Source organism: Rosa rugosa, chromosome 6 (genome assembly GCF_958449725.1).
Source record: "Rosa rugosa chromosome 6, drRosRugo1.1, whole genome shotgun sequence".
Taxonomy (NCBI): domain Eukaryota; kingdom Viridiplantae; phylum Streptophyta; class Magnoliopsida; order Rosales; family Rosaceae; genus Rosa; species Rosa rugosa.
Window position 1 is genome coordinate 4000802 of NC_084825.1, and position 26467 is coordinate 4027268.

Here is a 26467-nt window from a genome sequence, read left to right on the forward strand (position 1 = left end):
CCAGACAGACAACAACTCCTTTGTCTTTGGCCACCATTCTGAAACAGACGAGAACATGTGAAGCTACAGGTGAAGAATCAACACCAAAATAGCAACTGTAGACTTTTAGACTTTTCTAAAGCTACTTTTGCTTTTCCCTGACCGACCTCCACCAGCCGGAGCACTCAGAAAAGCAGAAGTCACGGAGTTGTTCTGTACATTTTTATGTTTTGAATTCTAGTTTGAGTTCTGCTCCTTATATAAGGAGTTTTAGCTTCTCTTAGAAGGCATTCGAAGTTTATCATATTAGTTCTAGATTAGAAAATTGAAGAGAAGAGTCTTCTCTCAAGAAGTAAGAAAGCCATAGTAGCAGTGTGTTTTCTATTCGGTGTGCAGTAGTGTGCTTTCATTACAAGTAAGTACCTGTTTTTCATTTTCATGGATAACTAAACAGCCTTTTGCTGTTTACCTGAGAATGAGGCTCTGGATTTCTAACATGTATTTCTGTTGAATAAATAAAAGAATACCCACCCATGTTTGTCAAAAGTAGCAAAATTAATTATCTTTATCTATCACTATCTAGTTTGCATTATATCTATCACTATCTCGTAACCGTGTCTTCCACCCATCACCATCCACTTCCTATATACATTCTAAAGTTTGAAAAGTGTTTTGTTCACCAGAAAAAACCAGTTTTAAAACCAAGATTATGACAAGCAGCAGTGATTCCACCTGTTAAAGTATCCGCTAGGCAGGGAGCCGTTAGGAGAAAAACTTGGGTATGTTGAAGGCTAGTCTTGTGTTCAATTTTTGTTTTAAAATAAAGTTTCTATGGTAGACAAAAGCTCTAAAATTCAGGATAACACATAGGAATTACCCTTTTTAGTCTTTTCCAAAGCAAATAGTAAGATACGAAAAGTTTGGTGCATTTGGGCACAATACATAGGATTTTTGGGCAAAAAGGAATTACCCCAAAATTGAAAGCTTCAGGAAATGTGCCATACCAGATGATTACAAGCTATACTTGACAATTGAAGAAGATGACTTAGATGATGAAGATGATCCCATTTCAGTTGCAGAAGCTATGCAGTCAATAAATAGTGAAAAATGGAGATTGGCAATGGAGGATGAACTTCAAAGTATGGCTCAGAATGGTGTATGGATTTTGGTTGATAAACCACATGACTCTAAGCCTATTGGATGCAAATGGGTGTTTAAAACAAAGAGGGATGCAGATGGCAAAGTGGAAAGATTTAAAGCAAGACTAATGGCTAAAGGCTACAATCAGAAAGAAGGAATTTACTATAATGAGACTTTCTCTCCAGTTTCAACCAAAGATGCATTCAGAGTTGTCATGGCTCTAGTAGCACACTTTGATCTTGAGTTACACCAGATGGATGTCAAGACTGCATTTTTGAATTGTGATTTGCATGAAGAAATTTATATGTTGCAACCAGATGATTTTGCAGAAGATGAAAGCAAGGTTTGCAAGCTCAAGAAATCAATATATGGTCTTAAGCAAGCTTCCAGGAAATGGTATCTCAAGTTTGATAAGGTAATCACTCAATTTGGCTTTTTGGAAAATAAATTGGATGAGTGTATTTATCTTAAGACCAGTGGGAGCAATTTTATTTTGCTCATTCTGTATGATGATGATATTTTACTTGCAAGCAGCAATAGTTGTTTGCTGAAAGAAACAAAAGCTTTTTTGTTGAGTCAGTTTGACATGAAAGATATGGGAGAAGCACATTAATTATGTGCTAGGCATTGAAATAACTAGAAATAGAAAGCAATATGCTTTAGGTTTATCTCAGAAAAATTATATGGACAAGATATTGCAGAGATTTGGGATGCAAGGTTGCAAATCAGGTGATGCACCAATATCTAAAGGAGATAGGCTGCACAAGAGTCAATGTCCAAAGAACATGTTGGAAATAGAGAGCATGAAGAATGTACCATATGCAAGATTGGTGGGGAGCTTGATGTATGCTCAGATTTGTACAAGGCCTGACATTTCATTTGCAGTAAATATGCTTTCAAGATTTCAATCAAATGCAGGCCATGAACATTGGATAGCAGGTAAGAAAGTTCTGAGATATTTAAAAAGGACCAGGAATCATATGCTAGTGTATAGAAGATTGAATGAGAAAGAACTTGAAGTAGAGACCTACACAGATGCATCTTACAAATCAGATATGGATGATTTGAAATCTACATCTGGTTATATATTTCTTCTAGCAGGTGGAGCTATTTCATGGAAAACTGCAAAGCAGACTTTGACAGCCACATCAACTTTTCAAGATGAGTATATTGCTATTTTTGAAGCAACAGGACATGCATTGTGGTTAAGGAACTTTATTTCTCATTTGAAGTTAATAGGTTCTGTAGAAAGGCCTATGGTGATTTACTGTGATAATGCATTAGCAGTCTTCTTTTCAAAGAACAACAAGAGGTCTTCAAGTTCTAGAAATATTGATGTTAAGTAGTTTGCAGTGAGGGAAAATGTTAGAGATAATGAAATAGAAGTTGTAAAGATTGGGCAGATCCATTGACCAAGGCTTTACCAGTGGCTAAGTTTGTAAAACATGCTGCAAATATGAGAGTTGCAGACATCATTTGATATTGAGGAACATATCAGCATTATCTCACAAGTTAGTATTGACTAGTATTTAAGTTGTGATATGATCAATAAAATGAAATTATATTATTAAGGTTTTATTCAATTAATTATCTGCTAAAATCAAGTTGTACAACTTTCAGTTTGCAATTTATTGAATGGCAATATATATAATGCAGATTGTGATAAAATTTATAGTGGAATATAATTTGCTTTACTTCTATTAATTTAGAAATTTTGGTAGGACTTTAAACATACAAGTGTATAATTGAATGCATTCATAACACAGGTGTGTTTATACTGTTGCTGTAACTGAGATTCATGTGATTTTAGTCTGCTGCATTGTGATCTTGGAACACTAGTGTTTATTCTTATTCACTGTGATGTTCTTGGGTTCCTTGTAGTTGGATATCATTGACAGAATCTAGATTACCAAATTTAAATAACCAAAGTGTCTAAACTTGCAGTGGACATTTTAAGTAGATTAGTTCTTATGTGAGTGTATAAATATGCATTCAGCTACAATTACAAATCAATGTCAAGTTCAGTGGGAGATTGTAAGCAAACTAGCATTGCTTATGGAATAAGACATTGATTAGAACTTGTATTCTGCATATACATTTCATATATATGTAATTAATCTAAGTTTAGACTATGATATAAGCTGATGAAATATTTCATTTTGTGACAAGTTTATCTGGTATTTGAATTTAAATTAAGTTACAGTTGAAAGAACAGTTAAAGTTTGATAAGCAGTTGAGGTATTGCAGCAGTTTCTTTATGGATGAAACTGATTTGCAGAGTTGCTATATATATGTCAGATTGATCCCTTCTGATGCATGTGTGGTTCTTGCTTTAGTCCCATATACTAAGAGAACATAAGGGTGAAATCAGGAGAAGGCTATCATGGACAATGGAAGTGCATCGAGTAAGACTTTGCATTAATGTTCTTGTGTTCTTGTTTTCTAGAGATTCAGGATTGATATAGCACTTTCAATCCTAATCATATAATTTACATTTTGTTGATTTTCAGTAATCTTAGTTACATGTATTGATCTAATATAGGTTCTTAACTATATGTTTGTGATTCTTCAAGTTTGCTATTTCTAACAAATGCACCATTCCGTAGCAATTTCGGATATCTAATTCATGGAGTTGCTTAAAATTTGATATTGCAACAACCAAGGCCTCACATCCAGATATCTCAAGCTTCGCTAATGAATCAATATGCTCAGGTAAACTTTCCAAAGGGGATTTCTCTTTTTCTGTTTTACATCAACTCAGAAGCTGGAATGCAAGAAAATTTTGTGATGCTCTCATTTTTGGAAAATAAAAGACGTCACGCATGAGCTCAAATGATAAAGATAAGGGTAAAATCCTCATATAGTACCCGAATTATCACGAAATGCACTTTTGGTACCTACAAATTTTCAGAGAGTCCAGTGGTACCTGTACAATCCCTCCGTTAGCCCTTAGGGCAACTCCAACCTTGGGGTTCAAAATCAGAATTTGATCAACTATGAGACTTTTCATCTCCAACCTTGGTTTTTAGAGGGGGCTGGTCTCATAAAAATGGGACTTGGGCTCATTTGAAGTCTCCAAATTGAGACTTTTCCAAGACCAAGACTGATGAACAGTGGTCTGGGACCACAAGCCCGGCTGACCCAGCCCAAGAGAGAGAGAGAGAGACGCGCTGGAGAATGAAGAGGAGAAGGACGCGCGGAAATAAGAAGGGGGGAGGAAGAACACGCGCTCAATTACGCTGGAGAGAGAAAAGTGACCTGCATGCTTCCTGTTCTACTGGGCCTCGCCATGCTGGGTTGTCTGTTGCCGACTGTTGGGACATGCAACGGTCAAAAAAGTTTGGCTGAGATTGCTTCATTTTGAATATGGATGGTCCGATGTGCCTTTAACAATTTTCCATTCATAAACACATCTTCTTGTTCTTAAATATATCTATATATATTTTTTTTGTCTTGTGAAAAATGGCTCCAAGAGGGGATTCATGGAGACACAATGAAGAAGTTATTGTTTGCCGAGCTTGGATCACCGTTGGGGGTGATGGTTCCGTCGGAAAAGATCAAACGTCGGAGTTATTGTGGAGTCGTGTTTTGGAGGAGTACAATGCTCACAAACCGGCGGGTTGCATGCATAGAACACCTTCTAGTTGCCAAGCTCGTTGGAAGAAAATAAGTCCGGCATGTATGAAGTGGCTCCAAGCTCTTAACAAGGTCGAACACTTTCAACGAAGAAGCGGCGAAAATATGGAGGACGAGGTAATTATATTGAAATATGTTCAATAATGATTATTTTTTTTATTTCTCATGTAGTTGTTAAAAGTAAAATGTTCTTATATAGTTTATTGATTGATTTATACTAAGCTAATTTTTTAATTAATATTTTATTTACTTAATATTATATGTAGCTCATGAATGTTAAATCAACGTACTACGACACAAATGGTTGTGATTTTGTGTTTGAGCATTGTTGGAGAGAGTTGAAAAATACGGAAAAGTTTAGGAAAATTTCATCAATGGAAAACACCCACTTTAGTGTCCCTAATCATGTCGATTTGGATATGTGAAGTGTTTGTGAATTTGTGAGAGATGAGGATGACAATGATCTCATATTTATGGATGGTTTGAGTTGATATCATTAGATAAGATATGACACGTGGCGGACAAATACTCAACCGTAATTTGGACAACCAATTAGAGATTGACACGTGGCACTGAAATCACATCGAAATTCAGCTGTTTGGTATAAATGCCAACACAAAACATCAAAATATATTCTAAATAGTTTGATTCTTTGTCATATATGCCGACACAAAAAAAAATTTAAAACTTTTTTAAAATTCATTAAATAATAAGAATAATTTTTAAATATCATGATAAAATGTTAAATTATGTTTTTTTTACCTTATTTAATTAAATTAACATATTTTAATATAATATTCATCAAAATTATATTCATATTATATTTTAGTCAATAATAGTGAAAATAACACTCCCATATAGCACCTCATGGTTGGAGATGAGAATTGAGTCCTATATGAATAGTGCAACAAGGGGGTGCTAAAATGAGAATAGCACCCCCAAATGGTGCCAATGGTTGGAGTTGCCCTTATAGTACATCCGTCCATTATTCCGTTAAAAATGCCTACGTGGCGGTCATGTGACATTCATGTGAGTAAAATGGTAAGGATAAAAGGCAATTTCTGGAATGCGCCCTGCGTAGGGTGCGCCCCAGACGGCCGTTAACGGAAGGCCAAAATAGTCATTAAACATTTCATAAACGACAAGGTGGTTGCAATGGGTAAAAATCTCTCTTACTGTGGCGCCATCCATCTCAACAGAGGGGTGCAATGGTCATTTAACATTGAGTTCTCACGTGCCAATCAGCAATGTAGTCGTCGACTACCTAATCGAAGAGGAAGGCACTCAGTGAGGACTGACACCACACATCGGTTGAAGTTGAGTGAGAAATCGGAGGTGGAAGAACAGTCGGTGGAGGAATGACAAAGAATCTATGTGGAACAGTATTGCCTCAATCACCTCCTTGGCAGGGTCTCATGACTCATCTTCCTCCGAACCTTTGTAATTGGCTTCGACCATAACATGAATCTTTGGCCGCTTTCCTGTGTCTTCTCCCTTTGCTCTCCGTTTCCATACTTAACGAATTCTATGTTTATGAATTCAACCAAATATCAATACACAACTCACAGCACAAATCATCAACTCAACCCGGCCAAACGATCTGGCTTCGTCCTATCATCCTTTCGAGTTCTGGGACTAGGAGACCTACCGGAGAAGAGTCAGAAGTCCGGAATTGCTGCTGGAAACCGAAATCACAATAAAAATCAGAAGTACCCAAAATACAATTTCTCCAACGATTAATCGAATCGAAGAACTACTTACATAGACGTGAATAGGACGAGGAGTAGACCAACTTTCCTATACCATGCAAGCTGAACCGTCGCCAGAGTCGCCGCCGGCAATTGCTAGAAAACTAGCTGGAATTGCAGCGGCTTCTTGACGTCGTACAGTCGCCGATTAGATGATCTGAGGTCACGGATCGCACCACACTGACAAGAGGGTTCAGCCGCCACGGTTCGTCGACCTGAGGTGACCGGAATCGAGAGATGAGGTCTGGTCAAGCTTCCGCGTCGCACGGGGTCGGGTTCGAAGCTTCTAGGTCGTACAATCCCATCTGGTCTTTAATACCCCCACCTAAAATCAATTTCGACGGTTAAGATCAAGCGATGAATAATTTTAATGGCTCAGATTGCACCACGGTATTTTCCATTTTTCTTAAATGATTTTCCATAATTCTAAAACTTTGAAAAATCACTATAAATAGCTTGGGTGTCTAAAAAATTTTCTGAAAATTCCCTTGCACTTATCGTATCGTGTACTTTATTATCAAACTCTTAAATCGAGGATTTTACCTTGTGAAAATTTCTGCAAATATTCTCGAGCACCTTTTATAATTACCGAGATCGTAAATTAAATCTCAACTAATTGCATTTCCACTTCTTAAATATTTTCCGGGGCTCACAATATACTATATGTTACAACTAATAAATAAATTAGACCACATTAGTAGACATATAAGGATTTTGTGTGATCCAAATAATCGAAATTGAAAATTGATAAATTGGATATTATCCATCTATTTATAACGTATTAATAGGTACTGTGTAAAAAATTTAAATCGTTCTGTCGTCATTTCAACATCGAACATATCGGTCAACCATTTATCTGCTTATACTTATCTAAGGGGAGCGAAACTATGAGTGTGAGAGCTGACAGCTTGAAAAAGTAAAAAATAAAAGAAGATGTGTATAAGTAGTTATGTGCATATTAGATTTATGTATATTTAGGGCTTAAGGTTGACCATGTAGATTGAGATCTAAACTATGACGAAAAAAATTCAAATTTTGACCATAACCATTTCTTTCTGTCACAATAATATCTAACGGTCGAATTTGATAAATTTTATTTCCTCCTCTTTCTTTGATACGGAAGGTATACATTTACAAAGAACTAATAAATTGGACTACATTAGTAGGCATGCAAGCATTTTGTGCGATCCAAATAATCGAAATTGAAAATCGATCAGTTTGACATTACCCATCTATTTATAGTATATTATTAGGTACTGTATAAATAAATTAACCCGATCCGCTATCATTTCTACACTAAATAAAGCGGTCAACTCTTTGTATACTTCTATTTCTCTAAGAAGAGTTGAATCACGAAGAGATAAACTTCTTGAAATTTTTACATTAGGTTATACAACTCATACCCGCGAGAGTGTGAGAGTTGACATATCAAAAAAATAAGTTGTGAATGAGCAGTTATGAGCAAATTAGTTTTATGTGGCATTTTAGGTTTAGAGTTGACATAGTAGATTGAGACCCAAATAACTGCGAAAATAACTGAAATTTTGACCATGATCATTTCTTCTTATTATGACGGCATCCAACGGTCATTTTTGATGAAGTCTATTTCCTACACATTGTTCCTCATGGAATGCATACTATTTGATACAACTAAAACAAGTTGAGCCACATTAGTAGGCATGTAAGTATTTTATGCAATCCAAATCATCGTAATTGGAAATCGATTAATTTGACATTACCTAGCTATTTATAGTGTATTAATAGGTATTGTGTAAAAAAAAACTAACCCGATTCGATTAAATAAAATAGTCAACTCTTTATATGCTTTCACTTTGCCTAAGGGGAGCTGAATCACGAAGAGATAAATTTCCCAAAACTTTTACATTAGGTTATGTAGCTCATGTCCACGAGAGTGTGGGAGTTGACAGTTTCAACTGAGCAGTTATGAGCATTTTAGTTTTATGTGTATTTAGGATTTACAGTTGACAACGTAGATCGAGACCCAAACTATAACGAAAAGAATTGAAATTTTGACTATAACCATTTTTTTATGTCATGATAATATCTAACGGTCGAATTTCTTATATTCTATTTCCTTCACCATGTGTTGTCACGGAAGGTATACTTTTACATCTAACTGAAAAGTTAAACTACATTAGTAGGCATGTAAGTATTTTGTGCGATCAAAATAATGAAAATTGAAAATCAATCAGTTTGACATTAATCATCTATTTATAGTATATTAATAGGTATTGTGTAAAAAAAGAAAAAAAAAACTATCCCGATTCGCCATTATTTTGACATTAAATAAAATAGTCAACCCTTTATACATTTTTACTTCCCTAAGGGGGGCTGAATCATGAAGAGACAAATTTCCCAAAATTTTTACATTAGGTTATGTAGCACCTGTCCACGAGAGTGAGGGAGTTGACAGCTCAAAAAAATAAGTTGCGAGAGAGCGGTTATGAGCATTTTAGTTTTATGTGTATTTAGGGTTTACGGTTGATCACGTAGATCGAGACCCAAACTACAACGAAAAGAATTGAAATTTTAACCATAACCATTTCTTTATGTCATGATAATATCTAACGGTCGAATTTGATAAATTATATTTCCTTCACCTTGTTTGTCATGGAATGAATACTTTTACACCTAACTAATAAGTTAAACTACATTAGTAGGCATGTAAGTATTTTGTGCGATCAAAATAATGAAAATTGAAAATCGATCAGCTTGACATTAACCATCTATTTATAGTATATTAATAGGTATTGTGTAAAAAAACTAACCCGATTCGCTGTTATTTTAGCATTAAATAAAATGGTCAATCCTTTATACGTTTTTGCTTCCCTAAGGGGAGCTGAATCATGAAGAGACAAATTTTCCAAAATTTTCACAGTAGGTTATGTACCACATGTCCACAAGAGTGTGGGAGTTGACAGCTAAAAAAAATAAGTTGCGATTGAGCGGTTATGAGCATTTTAGTTTTATGTGTATTTAGGGTTTACGGTTGACCACGTAGATCGAGATCCAAACTACAACGAAAATAATTGAAATTTTAACCATAACCATTTCTTTATGCCATGATAATATCTAACGGTCGAATTTGATAAATTATATTTCCTTCACCTTGTTTGTCATGGAAGGAATACTTTTACACCTATTAAGTTCAACTACATTAATAGGCATGTAAGTATTTTGTGCGATCAAAATAATGAAAATTGAAAATCAATCAGCTTGACATTAACCATCTATTTATAGTATATTAATAGGTATTGTGTAAAAAAAAAATTACCGGATTCGCCGTTATTTTGGCATTAAATAAAATGGTCAACCCTTTATACGTTTTTACTTTCCTAAGGGGAGCTGAATCATGAAGAGACAAATTTCCCAAAATTTTTACATTAGGTTATGTAGCACATGTCCACGAGAGTGTGGGAGTTGACAGCTCAAAAAAATAAGTTGCGAGCGAGAGGTTATGAACATTTTAGTTTTATGTGTATTTAGGGTTTACGGTTGACCACGTAGATCGAGACCCAAACTACAACGAAAAGAATTGAAATTTTAACCATAACCATTTCTTTATGCCATGATAATATCTAACGGTCGAATTTGATAAATTATATTTCCTTCACCTTGTTTGTCATGGAAGGTATACTTTTACACCTAAACTATTAAGTTAAACTACATTAGTAGGCATGTAAGTATTTTGTACGATCAAAATAATGAAAATTGAAAATCGATCAGCTTGACATTAACCATCTATTTATAGTTTATTAATAGGTATTGTGTAAAAAAAAAAAAAACCCGATTCACCGTTATTTTGGCATTAAATAAAATGGTCAACCCTTTATACGTTTTTACTTCCCTATGGGAAGCTGAATCATGAAGAGACAAATTTCCCAAAATTTTTACATTAGGTCATGTAGCACATGTCCACGAGAGTGTGGGAGTTGACAGCTCAAAAAAATAAGTTGCGAGTGAGCGGTTATGAGCATTTTAGTTTTATGTGTATTTAGGGTTTACGGTTGACCACGTAGATTGAGACCCAAACTACAACGAAAAGAATTGAAATTTTAAGCATAACCATTTCTTTATATTATGATAGTATCTAACGGTCGAATTTGATAAATTCTATTTCCTTCACCTTGTTTGTCATGGAAGGTATACTTTTACACCTAACTAATAAGTTAAACTACATTGCCTACTAGTATTTTGTGCGATCAAAATAATGAAAATTGAAAATCGATAAGTTTGACATTAACTATCTATTTATAGAGTATTGATAGGTGTTTAATTTTTTAAACTTCCGATTCGCCGTTATTTCGACATTAAATAAATTGGTCAACCTTTTATACGCTTCTAATTCCCTAATGGGAGCTGAATCACGAAGAGATAAATTTCCCAAAATTTTTATATTAGGTTATATAGCTCATGTCCACGAGAGTGTAAGAGCTGATAGATCGAAAAACTAAGATGCGAGTGAGCGGTTATGAGCATTTTAGTTTTATATGTATTTAGGGTTTACGATTGACCACATAGATCGAGACTCAAACTACAATGAAAAAAAAAATTTAAAATTTTGATCATAACCGTTTCTTTATGTCATGATAATATCTAACGGTCGAATTTGATAAATTCTATTTCCTCCATCTTGTTCATTTTGAAAGGTATATTTTTCTCTATTACCAATAAACATGCTAGACAACTAGGATAACTGTTTAAGGATTTTGTGCAATTTAAAAAATTATTGAAAATTGAAACATTTGAAATTAAACAGTAAGTAACTTATTAAAATAAAAATGCTTATTTATTTTAATTAAAATATAAATTTCTTTTATTTAAAAAGTCTATCTCCACCTTTTCAAAAAAAAAAAAAGTCTATGTCCACTATTTTTTTGTTCGATGAAAGAAAGCCAATCTCTACTATTAAAATCAAAATGATTACTTCTTTTTCTTAGTATAAAAATTAAACATTGAAAAAAGTTAAACAAATTAAATTGCCCTTTACCAAAAAATACCAAATAAATTTGTACAAAAAAAAAAAAAAAGGAAAAAGAAGAAGCTATATTTGCAGCCCACGTGGCTCAAACCTTTGCAGCCAACACATTTGCTAGGTGTGTTAACCACCATGTCAACCAACCTTAATATCATCCGTTCATCTAACCACGTATTAAGAAGCAGGAACTAATGCAACTGAACATAATGGGGTCTGTTCAATACTTCGATCTCTCTCTTCCCCTATACTCTGCCCATCTCTCGACTCGAACTTGCAGCAGCTCTGAAAGCTTGTTGGATAGGAGAATACGCTGTAGGTCTCGAGTGTGGTTGTTGGGGTTATACTGGAGCTCGATGGAGGAACCGATATCGGCTTCAGTGATTTCTTCTCGGTCCATAACTCCAGTACGTGTAGCGGAGGCGTTCGATAATGGCCTCGAAATTGATCCAGAATTTGGGACATAGCAACTCATCATCAGGTTTGATAAGGCCCCGAAAAGACGTACGGCACGAATTGTCGTCCACTAATTCAAAGTAGTCACTGGACAAGGCCATAGATGTGTTTATGAACAAGATATGAAGAAAGATGAAGATGATCAGGGCTGAGGCCCTTTTTACCTTGTTTCGCATATTACATTAATACCCTCGACTTTCTACACTAACGGCAGCCACTTTACTGATAACGAAAGTTAGTTTTGCAATTACACTACTGCCCTTGTAATTCAAATCGTGTGGACGTGAGCAAGCCACGCGGGACGGGCCCATGAGGGCGCACCCTACATAGAGCGTATTCCAGCCGCTTCCAGGATAAAATAGTATTTCATTCATATTTAGAAATTATTGAATTTAATATACTGAATATCTATAATTAAAAAAATAATTTTGACACATAAAAAAAGAAAAAAGAATAACATCCACTTTATTCTTCACTGTTCTCGGGATACTTGGGGCAATTAATTATTATTATTATTGAATAAAGGGCTGGTGCGGCTGCCCTCAGTCTTGATTAATGAAATTGCCGAATACAAGGGGGGGGGGACATTAAGCCTAAATCCCTGATTACAATAAGCAACTAGAGTATTTCCTGAAATAATATCAGGAATCTCTACATAAGACATGTATTCTAACAAGCACCAACTACCAAAGAGTGCACTATTGGCTACTCCATTTGCTTTGATATAGCAGTGATATAACGGAAAGATAACTCGATATGTAACCCGATTACAACGTAGCATAATTACTATAATCTCAGCTTTCCTACTATGTTGCCGCCAGATGATAAATCTGGCGACACTTAGCTTCATCCTGCCACTAGGCGGAAGCGACCATTTGATGAAGCAAACTCGTGGCCTACCTAGAGCAGACAAGGCACTTTGAGTGCATACACAGACACATAGCCCGACTAGTCTTACACAATTATTGTAGGAACTTATTTCTCGCAAAAAGCGGAAACATAGTAAATAGCATAAATAGCAAACAACTTTCAAATAAAAAAACCTTAATGGACCTACGGTGAAGCCCCAGGCCCAAAAACCACTAGGCCTAAGGCAGGCCCACAATCGAAGTAGGTCAACGAGGGCCCAAATAGCCCAGCCCAAACACGGTCCTGCACAGGAAGCACTACCGCCGCCTTCCCATCTCCCAGATCGCCACTCCATGGCCGCTCTTGGACCTCGACCGCCGTCGAACAAGCGTCGCCGACAGAGAACCAGCAGCTGTCATCCTCCACCACTACACCCCCAAAACTCGAGTGCCCAGATCCCTGATGACGAGAAGCACCAGAAATCAGACACCCACTGTCTTCCTTCCCGAACCGACTGTCATCCTCCCACATCCCTGCTGCAAGATCCTAAAGCCTGACTAACTCCACACAACCGGACATTGCCTTCTGCCGCGCACCCCCTCCCAGTGCAGTCACCGCCATAAATCGAAATCCAAATAACTTGGACCCTCGCCGCCCCATTCTCCGATCATCAGACCAAATCCCAGACCCCACATCTCGCCCGACCGCAGTGCAGCCGGACGAGAGCTAGAGAAGACGGCGACAAACTTTGGCTAACCTAGCGCATGGAGCACGTACTAAGAGAGAAGTACGTTGTTTATTCTGATGGGGCAATTAATTTAAGTACTCTTGGTTTTGTTCAGTTTCTTTTTTATGAAAATTTAATATATATTAATTTGGGTCAACTAATGAGATAACTTTTTTCTCGAACAATTAATAGGATTAATCAATGGAGATGGTAGGTAAAAGAAATATAAAAAATAGGTGTTTGTTTAAGGATATCTCTATTTGTGTTTGGCCCAAACTCTAGGTTACTTGACCTAGTGGTAATAGGGTTAAATTAGAAGGATCTAGATTCCTATTCAATGTACGATTACTTTCCTTGTACGATTGAGATTCTATGAATTGTAATCCTCTATATAAAGAGGCCCCTATTATTAATGAGAATAGACAGCAAATTTCTCTCAAATTCAGTTTCTCTACAACACGTTATCAGCACGAGCCCTAACCCTAGCTTTAGAAACCAAAACCCCAGAAATTGATCAAGCTTCACCAGATTTGCCTTGCCTGCGCTACTACTGCCTCCGCAGCCCCCGCGTCGCAACTCATCGCTAACCCTACCAGGTTAGCCTCGCTGCCCCTGTAGCGCCCGCAAGCACTGCTTGCCTTCTACCTTCGCGCGCGCTCGCCTGCCCTCGCGACCGCGACTCACCAGCGGCCTCGCGGCATCTCCACAGCATCCCCGCAACTGTCCTTGCAGCCTCGCGACATCCCCGCAGCAGTCGCATCCCCGCAGCGGCCCCGCAATTGTCCTCGCGACATCCCCGCAACAGTCGCATCCCCGCAGTGGCCCCGAAACAGTCCTCGCGACATCTCCGTAGCGTCCTCGCGACATCCTCGCAGCGACCCTGCAGTATCACTGCACAGCCCAACCAACATCTTTTCCGGTCAAGAATTCCGGCATCTTTTCAAGGTAAGCTTTTCTTAAAGTTCCCGTTTTTGAAGTTTTTCAATTTCTTCTTCTTTTTCTCGGGGACTTCCAACATCCCTTCTTCTACCCCCCTTTTCTTCTTCATAGGGGAGACCAATAGCCGAACTGTGGGGGTTCGTGCTCACTCCAAGCTTGGAGCTTGTAGAGTCCTCCAAACTTAGAGTTTGTTGAGAAGAAAACGATCGACCACATACATCGTCGTTTCGATCTAATCCAAAAACCCCTCTTGAAATCGGATTTTCTTGGAAGCGACTACGCTCAGAAAATCCCTAATTTCTTGGAAGCGACTACGCTCAGAAATTTTATAGTTTTTCGTGGTAGCCTTCTTCGCTCCGAAACTAACCCTATTTTCTTGTTGTTTTTCAGGATGAGTAACCTGAACAAGTTGAGCTTTGCTTCACTAGAGACAACATGCACTGGATACCACAAGTGGGTCCGTGATGTGCGCCAGCATCTTAAGGCTGATGGGATCCTGAGTACGATCCAAGAGCCAAGTCAAGACGTGCGTACTCCTCAACAAGCTGCTGCTTTTGAAGCAAATAGAGCTACGAGAGAGGCGAATGAAGCTAAAGCCATCATCCTCATGACAAGGCACATAAATGACGCGCTCCAAAATGAGTACCTCAATGAGGAAGACCCAAGAAAACTATGGGTAGAACTCGAGCAGCGTTTTGGCAACGTCCGTGATTCCCTGCTTCCAGACTTAGAAGTGAGATGGTCTAGCCTCCGCTTCTGTGATTTCAAGTCTGTACTTGACTACAATTCGGAAGCTCTTCGTATCAAATCTTTGATGGAATTCTGTGGACAGAACATCACTGATACGATGTTGATCAAGAAGACTCTCTCCACCTTCCCCGTCTCTGCATTGATGATAGCCAAAAACTATCGGATTGATGTCAATGCTAGACGCATCACAAGGTTTCATGAGCTAATTGGTGCCTTGAACGTAGCTGAAAAGCACGACAACATACTTGTGAAGAACTATAACTCTAGACCCGTGGGAACCAAGTCAATTCCGGAGTCTAATTATAGTCGCGCCTCCAAGGGAGGACGCAAGGAGCGAAACCCTAAGAATAGGGATATTTCTGGACGTTCTGGTCCATATTCTTGCCCTAAAGAGGAAGGAAACCGTCAAGATAGGCGTGCACGGAACCGTGGAGGTAAACGTGTGAAGAGAGAGAGAGGCCAAGCCTCCGGTTATGGTGGTGACGCCACAAAAGGATATAACCGCCCTCAAAGCGCTCCTAAAGCGCCTTGATCAAGGGAATCTGACCGTAAAGATGCTTGTCTCAGATGTGGACTGCCAGGACATTGGGCAAGGGCGTGTAAAGCATCCCAAAATGTTGCAAACGCATACAAGATGTATTGTGAAGCAAGGGAGGCAAATTACATGGAACAAGAAGATCAAGATGGAGATCTCGATCTAAGGGTGGAAGACTACAAGGATCAAGACCCAGAAACTGGCGATTTTGATTAAGTCTTTTTATTTTCCTTCCAAGAGATGTAGGCAATTGCCATATTGGTTAAAGAAACGATGATGTAATTCCGTTTGGCTTATTAATAAAAGTTGAGTTCTTTTCTTTATGACTCCTTTTTAATTACGAGCTTTTCTTTTAGGAATGGATGAACTTCAATGTCTTGCGGATAGTGCGACTACGCACACCATTCTACGACATAGGCAATTATTCTTGGAGATGTTGCCTACATATTCATCTGTGACTACGATGGCTGGGCCATCAGGTTTAGTTCAAGGACATGGAATGGCCCATTTCCTTTTGCCTAATGGCACCTTGATTAAAGTCACTAAAGCTCTCTACGCTCTTAAGGCAAATCGAACCTTATTGAGCTTTAAAGATATTAGAGCCAACGGATTCCATGCGGAAACGCATAGTGAGAACGGAATAGAATTCCTTTGCATTACCTCTAATGATTGCGGAAGAAAGCGCATCTTAGAGAAGCTTATGTGTCAATCTAGTGGACTTTATGTCACTACAATTCGACCTATTGAATCCAATAATGTCATAAGAGAAGATCTCTTGGATTCAGACACATATTGGCTTTGGCATGACCGACTAGGACATCCTGGTCGAGATATGATGCTCCGTATACTAAAGACTTCACACGGACATCCATTCTTCAGAGTGAGAAGAAGCAAGAATCGAAAATTGATTCCAGGACTTAGCAAGACCGCAACAATTGCAGCATCTGGAGCTGCAGCCGTCTTGGGGCGCCATAGGGCCGCCCAAGTCCCATGTGATGACGCCATTAATGGTGCCAACCATGAGCATGACGCCATGGTTGTTCGTCCTAGTGGCCATGACGCCACACACACCAATTTCCATGGCTCTAACGCCATAATGGGAGATGTAGTCACACACTTTGCTTCTAATAGCGCTACAAACGCTCAGGCCCAACCAAAACCCTCATTGGTTGCTTCTACGGCCCCTCGCTCTTTCTGCAAAGCCTGTTCCTTCGGGAAATTAGGACCGAGACCGTCCTACGCAAAGGATCCCAAAATACTCATTCCGTTCTTACAGAGAATCCAAGGGGATATGTGTGGACCAATTCAACCATCATGCAGACCTTTTAAATACTTTATGGTATTGGTTGATGCGTCGACACGCTGGTCACATGTCGCGTTGTTGTCCACTCGAAATGCTGCTTATGCTAAACTCCTCGCCCAAATTATTCGTCTACGGGCTCACTACCCTGACCATCCTATTAAGTCAATTCGACTTGATAATGCTGGGGAGTTTACATCGAAAACATTCGATGACTATTGCATGTCACTGGGGATTGATGTAGAGCATCCAGTTCCCCATGTTCATACCCAAAATGGTCTCGCAGAAGCCGCTATCAAACGACTGCAGATGATAGCACGGACATTGGTTATGCGCACCAATCTCCCTGTTTCTGCTTGGGGATATGCAATATTGTATGCAGCGACGCTAATTCGTCTACGATCCACTGCCACCCAATCTTACTCTGCGTTACAGCTAGTGACTGGGTACGAGCCTAATATCTCGCACTTACGCATTTTTGGGTGTGCCATTTATGTGCCTATTACGCCGCCACAGCGTACTAAGATGGGTCCACAACGACGAATGGGCATTTATGTTGGATATGAATCTCCAACGATCGTCCGCTACCTTGAACCCTTGACAGGCGATCTCTTTACCGCTAGATTTGTGGATTGTCACTTTGATGAGACAGTCTTCCCATCGTTAGGGGGAGATAAGAACACATATGTTCAACAGGAACGACAGGAATTGTCGTGGTCTGTCCCCACTATGTCTCATCTCGATCCCCGTACCGCGCAGTCCGAACTTGAAGTGCGAAGAATAATCGAGCTCCAGAACGTAGCAGACACTCTGCCTGATGCGTTTTCTGATGTTGCCAAAGTGACGAGATCACACATACCTGCTGCAAACGTGCCTGCAAGGATCGATGTCCCAAATACTGGACATCACGCCTCTCCTGTGACACCAGGAGATGGCGCCATTGCCCAACATGGCAATGATGTGGCATCTATGGCCGCAGGTCCCGCAAGGAAGCCCGGTAGACCAATTGGTTCGAAGGATACTCGCCCTAGAAAGAGAGCGAATGAGGCACAAACAAATCCTTTGATCATCGATACTCAAAATCCGTCCCATGAGAATGTTCCGGATTATGGTTATGTCCAAGAGACATCATTGGGGGACGCCTCAATGTCAGAACCTATCCCTGAGAACGTAGAGATCTCTGTTAATTACACTAGTGTACATGGGACGTGGGAAAGAAACTCCATCATCATTGATGATGTATTCGCGTATTCAGTGGCGCGTGAGATTATTGAGACCGATGACATCGAACCACGCTCCGTTGATGAATGCCAACGTAGAGTTGATTGGCCAAAATGGAAAGATGCGATCCAGGCAGAACTTGATTCTCTAGCGAAAAGAAAGGTATTTGGCAATGTTGTGCCAACACCGCCCAACACCAAACCAGTTGGTCACAAATGGGTATTCGTTAGAAAGCGTAATGAGAAAAACGAGATTGTAAGGTACAAAGCTCGCCTTGTGGCACAAGGTTTCTCACAACGCCCTGGAATCGACTACGAGGAGACCTATTCTCCCGTAATAGACGTCATAACGTTCCGCTACCTTGTCAGTTTGGTAGTTTCCGAAAAACTGAACATGCAGCTTATGGATGTGGTTACTGCGTATCTATATGGGGATCTAGATATAGAGATATACATGAAGATTCCAGACGGAATTCAGTTACCCAAATCAAGTGGCTCTAAACCACGGAGCGCGTTTACGATTAGATTGAAACGCTCACTATATGGATTGAAACAATCCGGACGGATGTGGTATAACCGTCTAAGTGACTACTTGATTGGAAAGGGATATGTCAACAATGAACTATGCCCATGTGTGTTCATAAAAAGGACAAGTTCCGGATTTGCAATAGTAGCGGTTTATGTCGATGACATGAACATAATTGACACTCTTAAAGAGTTAAGGGAAACCGCTGAACACTTGAAATCCGAGTTTGAGATGAAAGATCTTGGGAAAACACGGTTTTGCCTCCGTTTAGAACTTGAGCACCGTAGAGATGGTATCCTGATTCATCAATCAGCTTATACCCAAAAGATGCTTAGGCGTTTCAACACTGACAAGATTAAGCCTTCAAGCACCCCAATGGTCGTCCGTAGTCTTGATCCAAGGAAGGATCAATTTCGTCCAAAAGATGACGATGAAGAGGTGCTAGAGGCAGAAGTGCCCTACCTAAGTGCAATAGGCGCATTATTGTACTTAGCACAATGCACAAGACCAGATATCTCATTCGCTGTGAACTTGCTAGCTAGATATAGCTCTGCGCCAACACGACGCCATTGGACTGGTGTTAAAGATATCTTTCGATACCTAAGTGGTACGATCGATATGGGCTTGTTCTATCCCTACAGAGAGAAGATGGATTCGGACCCATCAAGTGCCAGGGACGCCACACATGGTGGATTGCGTTCCCTCTCCCCATCCCAAAACGATATAAGTGTTTTGGAAGGTTTTGCTGATGCTGGGTACCTCTCTGACCCACACAAAGGTCGCTCCCAAACTGGTTATGTTTTCATCATGGGAAAGACCGCGATATCTTGGAGGTCTACAAAGCAGACCTTACCTCTTCAAATCATGCAGAGATTATTGCTCTTCACGAAGCAGTTCGTGAATGTATATGGCTTCGATCCATAGTTACGCATATTCGAAGCAATTGTGGTTTGAAGTCTACCACAGATGAGCCAACGAGCATTTATGAGGATAATGCTGCTTGTATTGAACAAATGAAGCAAGGCTACATCAAAGGCGACAACACCAAGCATATATCGCCCAAATTCTTCTACAATCAGCAACAACAGAAGCTCCTCAAGATCAAAGTGAACCAGGTTCGATCTGAGGACAATGCGGCAGACTTGTTTACTAAGTCATTGCCCAAATCCACGTTCGAGAAACATGTGGCAAGAATTGGCTTGCGGAAATTATCTGAACTCCCATGATCGTAGTCATCAGGGGGAGGCGCAGACATCAGGGGGAGATGTCTACATGTTCACCTCGAAACGTGACGGGTGTGTTGTGCTCTTTTTCCCCTTCGACCGAGGTTATTTTTGTCCCACTGGGTTTTTGTTACTCGGCAAGGTTTTTAACGAGGCAACGAGAGAAGCACCGCGTTTGGACAACACAAGGGGGAGTGTTTAAGGATATCTCTATTTGTGTTTGGCCCAAACTCTAGGTTACTTGACCTAGTGGTAATAGAGTTAAATTAGAAGGATCTAGATTCCTATTCAATGTACGATTACTTTCCTTGTACGATTGAGATTCTATGAATTGTAATCCTCTATATAAAGAGGCCCCTATTATTAATGAGAATAGACAGCAAATTTCTCTCAAATTCAGTTTATCTACAACAGTGTTTAGTTTAGTTTAATAAAAAATTTGTAAAAGAAATATAAAAAATAGGTGTTTTACGATTTTACCCATACTTTAACAGAATAATTGACGGAAGTACTAAAATGGCTAACGGAGGGATAATACAGGTTACACTAGACTCCTCAAAAAGTACATTTCGTGATAGTTCAGGTACCATATAAAGATTTTACCCTAAAGATAAACCATCAGGATGAAACGACGATGGTAATATATATCCCTACTTCCACGACACGTCGTTTTATCACCGTTGAATGATATGCTAGCTTGTCTTCTTCCTAGTCAGATCATTCCGACACAGTTGAACTGCTGAAGCTCAAAACCAATGAAGGCGGTAGTGGTAACGACCCCCGGCGGACCGGAGGTCCTCCGAGTACAAGAAGTAGAAGACCCAGAAATCAAGGACGACGAGGTTCTTATCAGAGTGGAGGCCACCGCGCTGAACGGAGCCGACACTTTTCAGAGGAAGGGACTGTACCCACCACCTCCGGGGTCCAGTCACTACCTGGGCGTCGAATGTTCTGGAACCATCGAGGCCGTCGGGAAACACGTGTCAAGATGGAAAGTGGGTGATCAGGTAATCTGGAAAAAAAAAAATGATCTTATGCTAGGAATTGGTCAGTTTTGGATGTAAAGTTTAGAGGCATAAAAATGTAATGATATTTGCTAAAAAGGGATTGGAATCAGTAGTATTCAATGACCCTATTGTTACATTCGGTTAGAGAAATGGGATTTGACGGATTATGTAGGTGTGTGCTTTACTTAATGGAGGAGGGTATGCTGAGAAGGTGGCTGTTCCGGCGGGACAGGTTCTACCGGTTCCACCTGGGATTTCTTTGAAGGATGCTGCGAGCTTTCCGGAGGTGGCGTGCACTGTCTGGTCCACCATTTTTATGATGAGCCGGCTATCTTCGGGCGAAACACTTTTGGTAACTTGCTTGCATATTGTAATCTGGTGTATTAATGTTACATTGGAAATGTTGTTTTCTAAGTTACAAACATCTCTGGTTGCTTTTTGTTTCTGTATTGAATCACTTGCAGTATTTGGTTTTCCCAAATTGTAGCTTGATACTTTTTCGTGATGATGTATGGAATGTGCTACTAGAAGTAAAATTTCTATCATGTCGATAATATCTTTATGTTGGTATCTATGGCACTGTTTTTCTTATATTGTCTTGAACAAAGCTTTAGATCTAGGCATAGAATAATTGAACAAGTGAATTGCTTTAGCTTTGTGTATCTCCATAACAGAGGTGAAATTTCAGGTTCATGGGGGTTCCAGCGGAATCGGTACATTTGCTATTCAGATTGCTAAATACTGGGGAGTAAGGGTATTTGTCACAGCAGGTAAGCCATACATTTTCATATGTGGAACAGAATCAGTTTTCAGTTTTTCACATTTAACGTTATTGATCTTGGATCATCAGGTAGTGAGGAAAAGTTAGCAGCTTGTAAGGAGCTTGGGGCTGACGTAGGTATCAATTACAAGACGGAGGACTTTGTTACACGGGTAAAGGAAGAGACAGGCGGCAAAGGTTTGTTCTATGTATTAACACCCGATTAATATTACGCAAGAGCATTACTATACCTTTTTGTGTTCTTTCAGTTACTGTTGAGTATGAAAAACATATTGGTATATGCTCATTGGCAGGTGTTGAAGTCATCTTGGATAGCATTGGGCAAGCCTATTTTAAATGTAACCTTGACAGCTTAGCTTTTGATGGGAGGCTTTTTGTCATTGGGACACTGAGTGGCGCTGTCTCAGAAATAGATCTTCGTATGGTGCTTTCAAAGCGCCTCACCATCCAAGGTACTAAAATGTTTACTTGGTTTTAGTACCGTAGGCTTTTTGCCTCATATATTGTTTTTCAGAAATTTCTCATATACAGATGATAGAGTATCTATGATAGTTTATGATGAAATTTGACTTTCATTTGAGAGGAAAATACTTTGTGGATACCCATGTTTGAAAATGATTTGTGATTTTTAAGTATCCTTGTGGCTATCAATATCAAGCATTTCCAGAAGTTCTCTTATGCTTAGTATTGTGACCTTTTATGGAGTTGATGTTTCTTAATTAGCACGATGTGTTTTCTTCGACACTTCTGTTCCTTTGTTCCTTAATAGTGTTCTGTCAGTACATTACTACATTTCAGTATTACATGTCATCTTGCATATCTGCTTCCACAACAGTGATCAAATCTTGAGTTCAGTATTAAGTATTAACACCTTAGTGATAACCCTCCTCTTTTGCAAAGGGTTACCGCACTTTGTTTAGATACCTCTAAAATATTGTTGTTGTGCATGCAGCGGCTGGTTTGCGATTCAGAAGTCCAGAAAACAAAGCAGTAATTGTTAGAGAGGTGGAGGAGAACGTGTGGCCTGCAATTGTGGCTGGCAAGGTGAAAACTGTTGTCTACAAGCGTTTCCCATTATCTGAAGCCGCTGAGGCTCACCAGCTATTGGAAACTAGCCAGCATATCGGAAAGATACTACTTTTTCCGTGATGCTTCTGACCTCATGCACCCAGGTTCTACGTTCTGGGAATAAAGCAAAGGTTAATGTGACTCTGGTTTTGCTATGTTTATGTTGTACTCTTATTTTCTGATACATGAATCTTAGTCTATCATACGGTTTGTAATTTCGTGCTTCATGCTAAACTGATTCATCTCGATAACTAATGATACTGTATACTAACATTTGTGTTCTTGCCTAGTGTTAGATTAATGTTACTTATTTCTTCCCCAGTAAAGTGCCAAACAAAATGATAGGGACAATATATATCGGAGTGTGAGTATTATTTCACAAATCTGAAGCACTATAAATAAGGGACCAAAGGAAAATAAAATTCTCTCAATCCTTTGCTTGCAAGGCATGCTTGTGAGCTACTGTTGGCCAAAGACAAAGCCAACTAGACCGTCGGCATAAATTGAGGTTGAGGACTGAAAATGAAATTAGTAATAACAACTAGGCCTCAAGAAGAGACTCCCAGCAATGGAGTCACCCAACTAGCGTCCGTATGCTACTATGTTCTCGCCAACGGCGTCATGAGGGCTTCTCTGGTCATGTGCGTTGCTGCCTTCCCCACCGTCTGTGCTCTCGACATGGTAAGGATCAATTTTCTAATTTTGGAAAGTGATTAGGTTGAACTTTTATAGAAAGCAAATAGTGAATGGAAATTTCTTGCTTAGAACTCTGTTTTTGGTGCTTTGATATATACAGAGCCATTACCATTACCTTGATATGACATTGATTCAGTGCTTTGTGTGAAATTGTTTTCTACATTTTGTATTAACCTTGCATTGGCATTATTAAGGTGAAGATAAGGCGCAAAATCTTGTATTAACCCAAAATCTTCATCAAGAATTTGTTTGGTGAAGATAAGGGGCATTGAGTGTGTGGTTTTAACTACGATAAAAGTGATTTTGATTGTATTCCGTGGGCATAATTGTTGTTGTTGAATTCTCTATATACTTCATCTTGAATAATAAGTATTGAAAGAACTTCATTGTTGTGTTAATTTATGTCTGGATTCCATATTTTACATGCAATGCATTATTGTACATTTAAAACTGAATTTGCTTCTCGATCTATTACATCGGTCAATAGCTACTCAATCCCCGTTTAGCAAACTTAAAACAGTTGGTAGACAATTTTGTGGTCCTTATATGTAATTGTATGAGTAGAGTTCATAACATAAAAGAAACATGAATTGGTGGTGTAATCGGTCTCTAAGAAGACCATCTCGATCACTCTCTGATATATCAAATTCTATCAGGGATCTTATTAATTTGCTCAACTGCTTGGGTCCCGCTACCATATCGGTTGTTCTAGCGCTTATCTTGTCAGATAAAGTGATTTTAGGGTGTGACTATTGATGTCTAATTTGTTTCACTTTATAGTATTCACTCTTTCCCTTAATCTTTTTGGTCAAAGGCTATTGAATCATGTCTTGGTAATTGCAAGGACTATCACTTCAAAAGTATGTAGTAATCTTTGCAAACAAATTACAGAAGAAACCAAGGGTTAGTTATGACCGCTAATGACTCCTATCATCGAGAGAGAGAGAGAGAGAGAGAGAGAGAGAGAGAGAGACTTTTTGTAACTGGATAGTTCATAGTTGATGTTATTACAAAATCTTATAGAATCGTCATTTCACTCTTTTCTTTTCTTTTTTTGGGTTAAATGGGATGATGGGGAATATTTTTTGTTTTTGTTTTAAGAAACTTAAATAAAAGTGTCCTTGACCTATAGCACTAAAATACACTAAAATTAGCCCACTTACACCACTTCAATAAAAATAGACAATTATGTCATTCAATCATGGATTTTGTGGTCACTCACCGTTGGATTTAATATCACGGGTTGAGATTAAAAGAATTAATTTAAGTGTTTCAATCTCAACCGTCAAAATTAAATTTAAGGGTCGGTGACCACAAAGTTTTGGATCACCTGGTGATTGTGTGATCATCGTTCAATAAAATCTGTGTAGTGCTTGAAGTGAGTACGCCCACCTTTTGAAAAGTGTCTTACAAATCAAAATAAAGTGAACTTTTTAAAAAGTGTAATCTAATTTGCTGGATCATATTTAATAGGGTTTTTGTCCATTTACCCCATTTCTAAGTATTTTTTTCCCACTTTACTCCATTAAGTTTTTTTAATTCCTCCTACACAAAACACTCTAAGGAAGTCTTCCCTAATAAACCATTAATTTTTTTTTAAGAATATTTTACCCTCATCCCTTTGTTACTTAGAGAGAGAGAGAGAGAGAAACCATAGGAGACTTCGGTAGAGCCCCGGATTCTGGTCACCGATCGTCGGATTTTGGTCAAATTTCTCCTGAATCCGATCACCGGTAGCCGGATTCAGGTCACCAGCTGCCGCCCACCGGACTTTTCTGAAAACCTCTCTGGAGGTCCTCAAAGAGGTTGTCGGAGATTTCATAGGTCGCCGGAAAGGTCTATTGCCCCCAATAGTATATTGCCCCACAATAGACGTCTATTGCCCCCCAATAGAGGGGCAATAAACCTCTATTGCTCCCCAATAGATGTCTATTGCCCCCTAATAGAACTTTCGGTAGCCTGAATGAGAACTATTCTTTATAAAATTAGACAAATAAAACTTTGATTAAAGAAAAAAAACAAAGAGATTATATCAATTTTAAAACGTCTATTGCCCCCAATAGACGTTCAAAACTTTTTATTTTCTTTCTTTCTGTCCCATTACTTAAAAAAATAAAAAATCTGATTTGAGCACCCATGTCCTCTTCTCCTTTCTGGTTGCAGTCGAACTCGAACCCAGTAGTCGGAGTCGAACCCATGTTTACACTTGAGGCCTGCGTCTGCCCAAAGTTACCCAAAAAAAAAAAAATTGGGCACCCACGTCTTCTTCTTCGCCGGTTGCAGATCGGGAGCGGAAGAAAGTTCGCCTCCCGCACTCCAGAAGACCGCTCCCACCGCCGGTTGCAGTCCAATTCCAATACTCTATCCAAAACTCTAACACAACTCTCCAATTCACCACCGCCATCTCTCAACTCCTTTCTCGAATCATCCAGTAGCTCCGCCCGCTCTTCGAAACCATCACTTTTCGCTTTCTCCTTCTCTACGCTCTCCAAATCGAAACTCCCCCGCAAGCCTCCGAAATCCTATCGATCAAGCTCTGAAGTAGCAGCAGAAACTCGGTGCGCAAACGCAGACTGGATGTGGACAAGCAGGTGGTCGGCGACGATGGTGACTCAGAAAGAGTTCACAAACGAAGCCGAGACCTGTTGCCCGTCACCGCCACCAATTTTGAGACTGCCCTACGGTTCCCAGTCGGCTGCGCCACTTTGAACTTTGATGCTGGATGTAAGAGTCGGGAACCAGATTTTGGAGGGGAGAGAGACAGAAAGGAGAGATCGATCTGCAGAATGAGGAGCAAGGACAATGATGTAGTTTGTTAATTAGGTGGAGGGTAGAAAAGTCAATTTACTTTAAATTGGGTAAGTGGAAATAAAAATTTGTTACTGGGGTAA

The 26467-nt window shown here is 39.2% G+C and overlaps 1 protein-coding gene across 1 annotated transcript; it reads left to right on the forward strand.

Moving 5' to 3' along the window:
• The first annotated feature begins 20735 nt into the window (after positions 1-20735).
• Positions 20736-23168, forward strand: LOC133718902 (uncharacterized). The gene is made up of 6 exons (XM_062145777.1): positions 20736-21031; positions 21204-21383; positions 21720-21801; positions 21882-21989; positions 22106-22264; positions 22765-23168. Exons 1-6 carry the CDS (start codon positions 20780-20782, stop codon positions 22959-22961), a joined length of 978 nt encoding a protein of 325 aa, XP_062001761.1. The 5' UTR covers positions 20736-20779; the 3' UTR covers positions 22962-23168.
• Positions 23169-26467: the final 3299 nt, after the last annotated feature.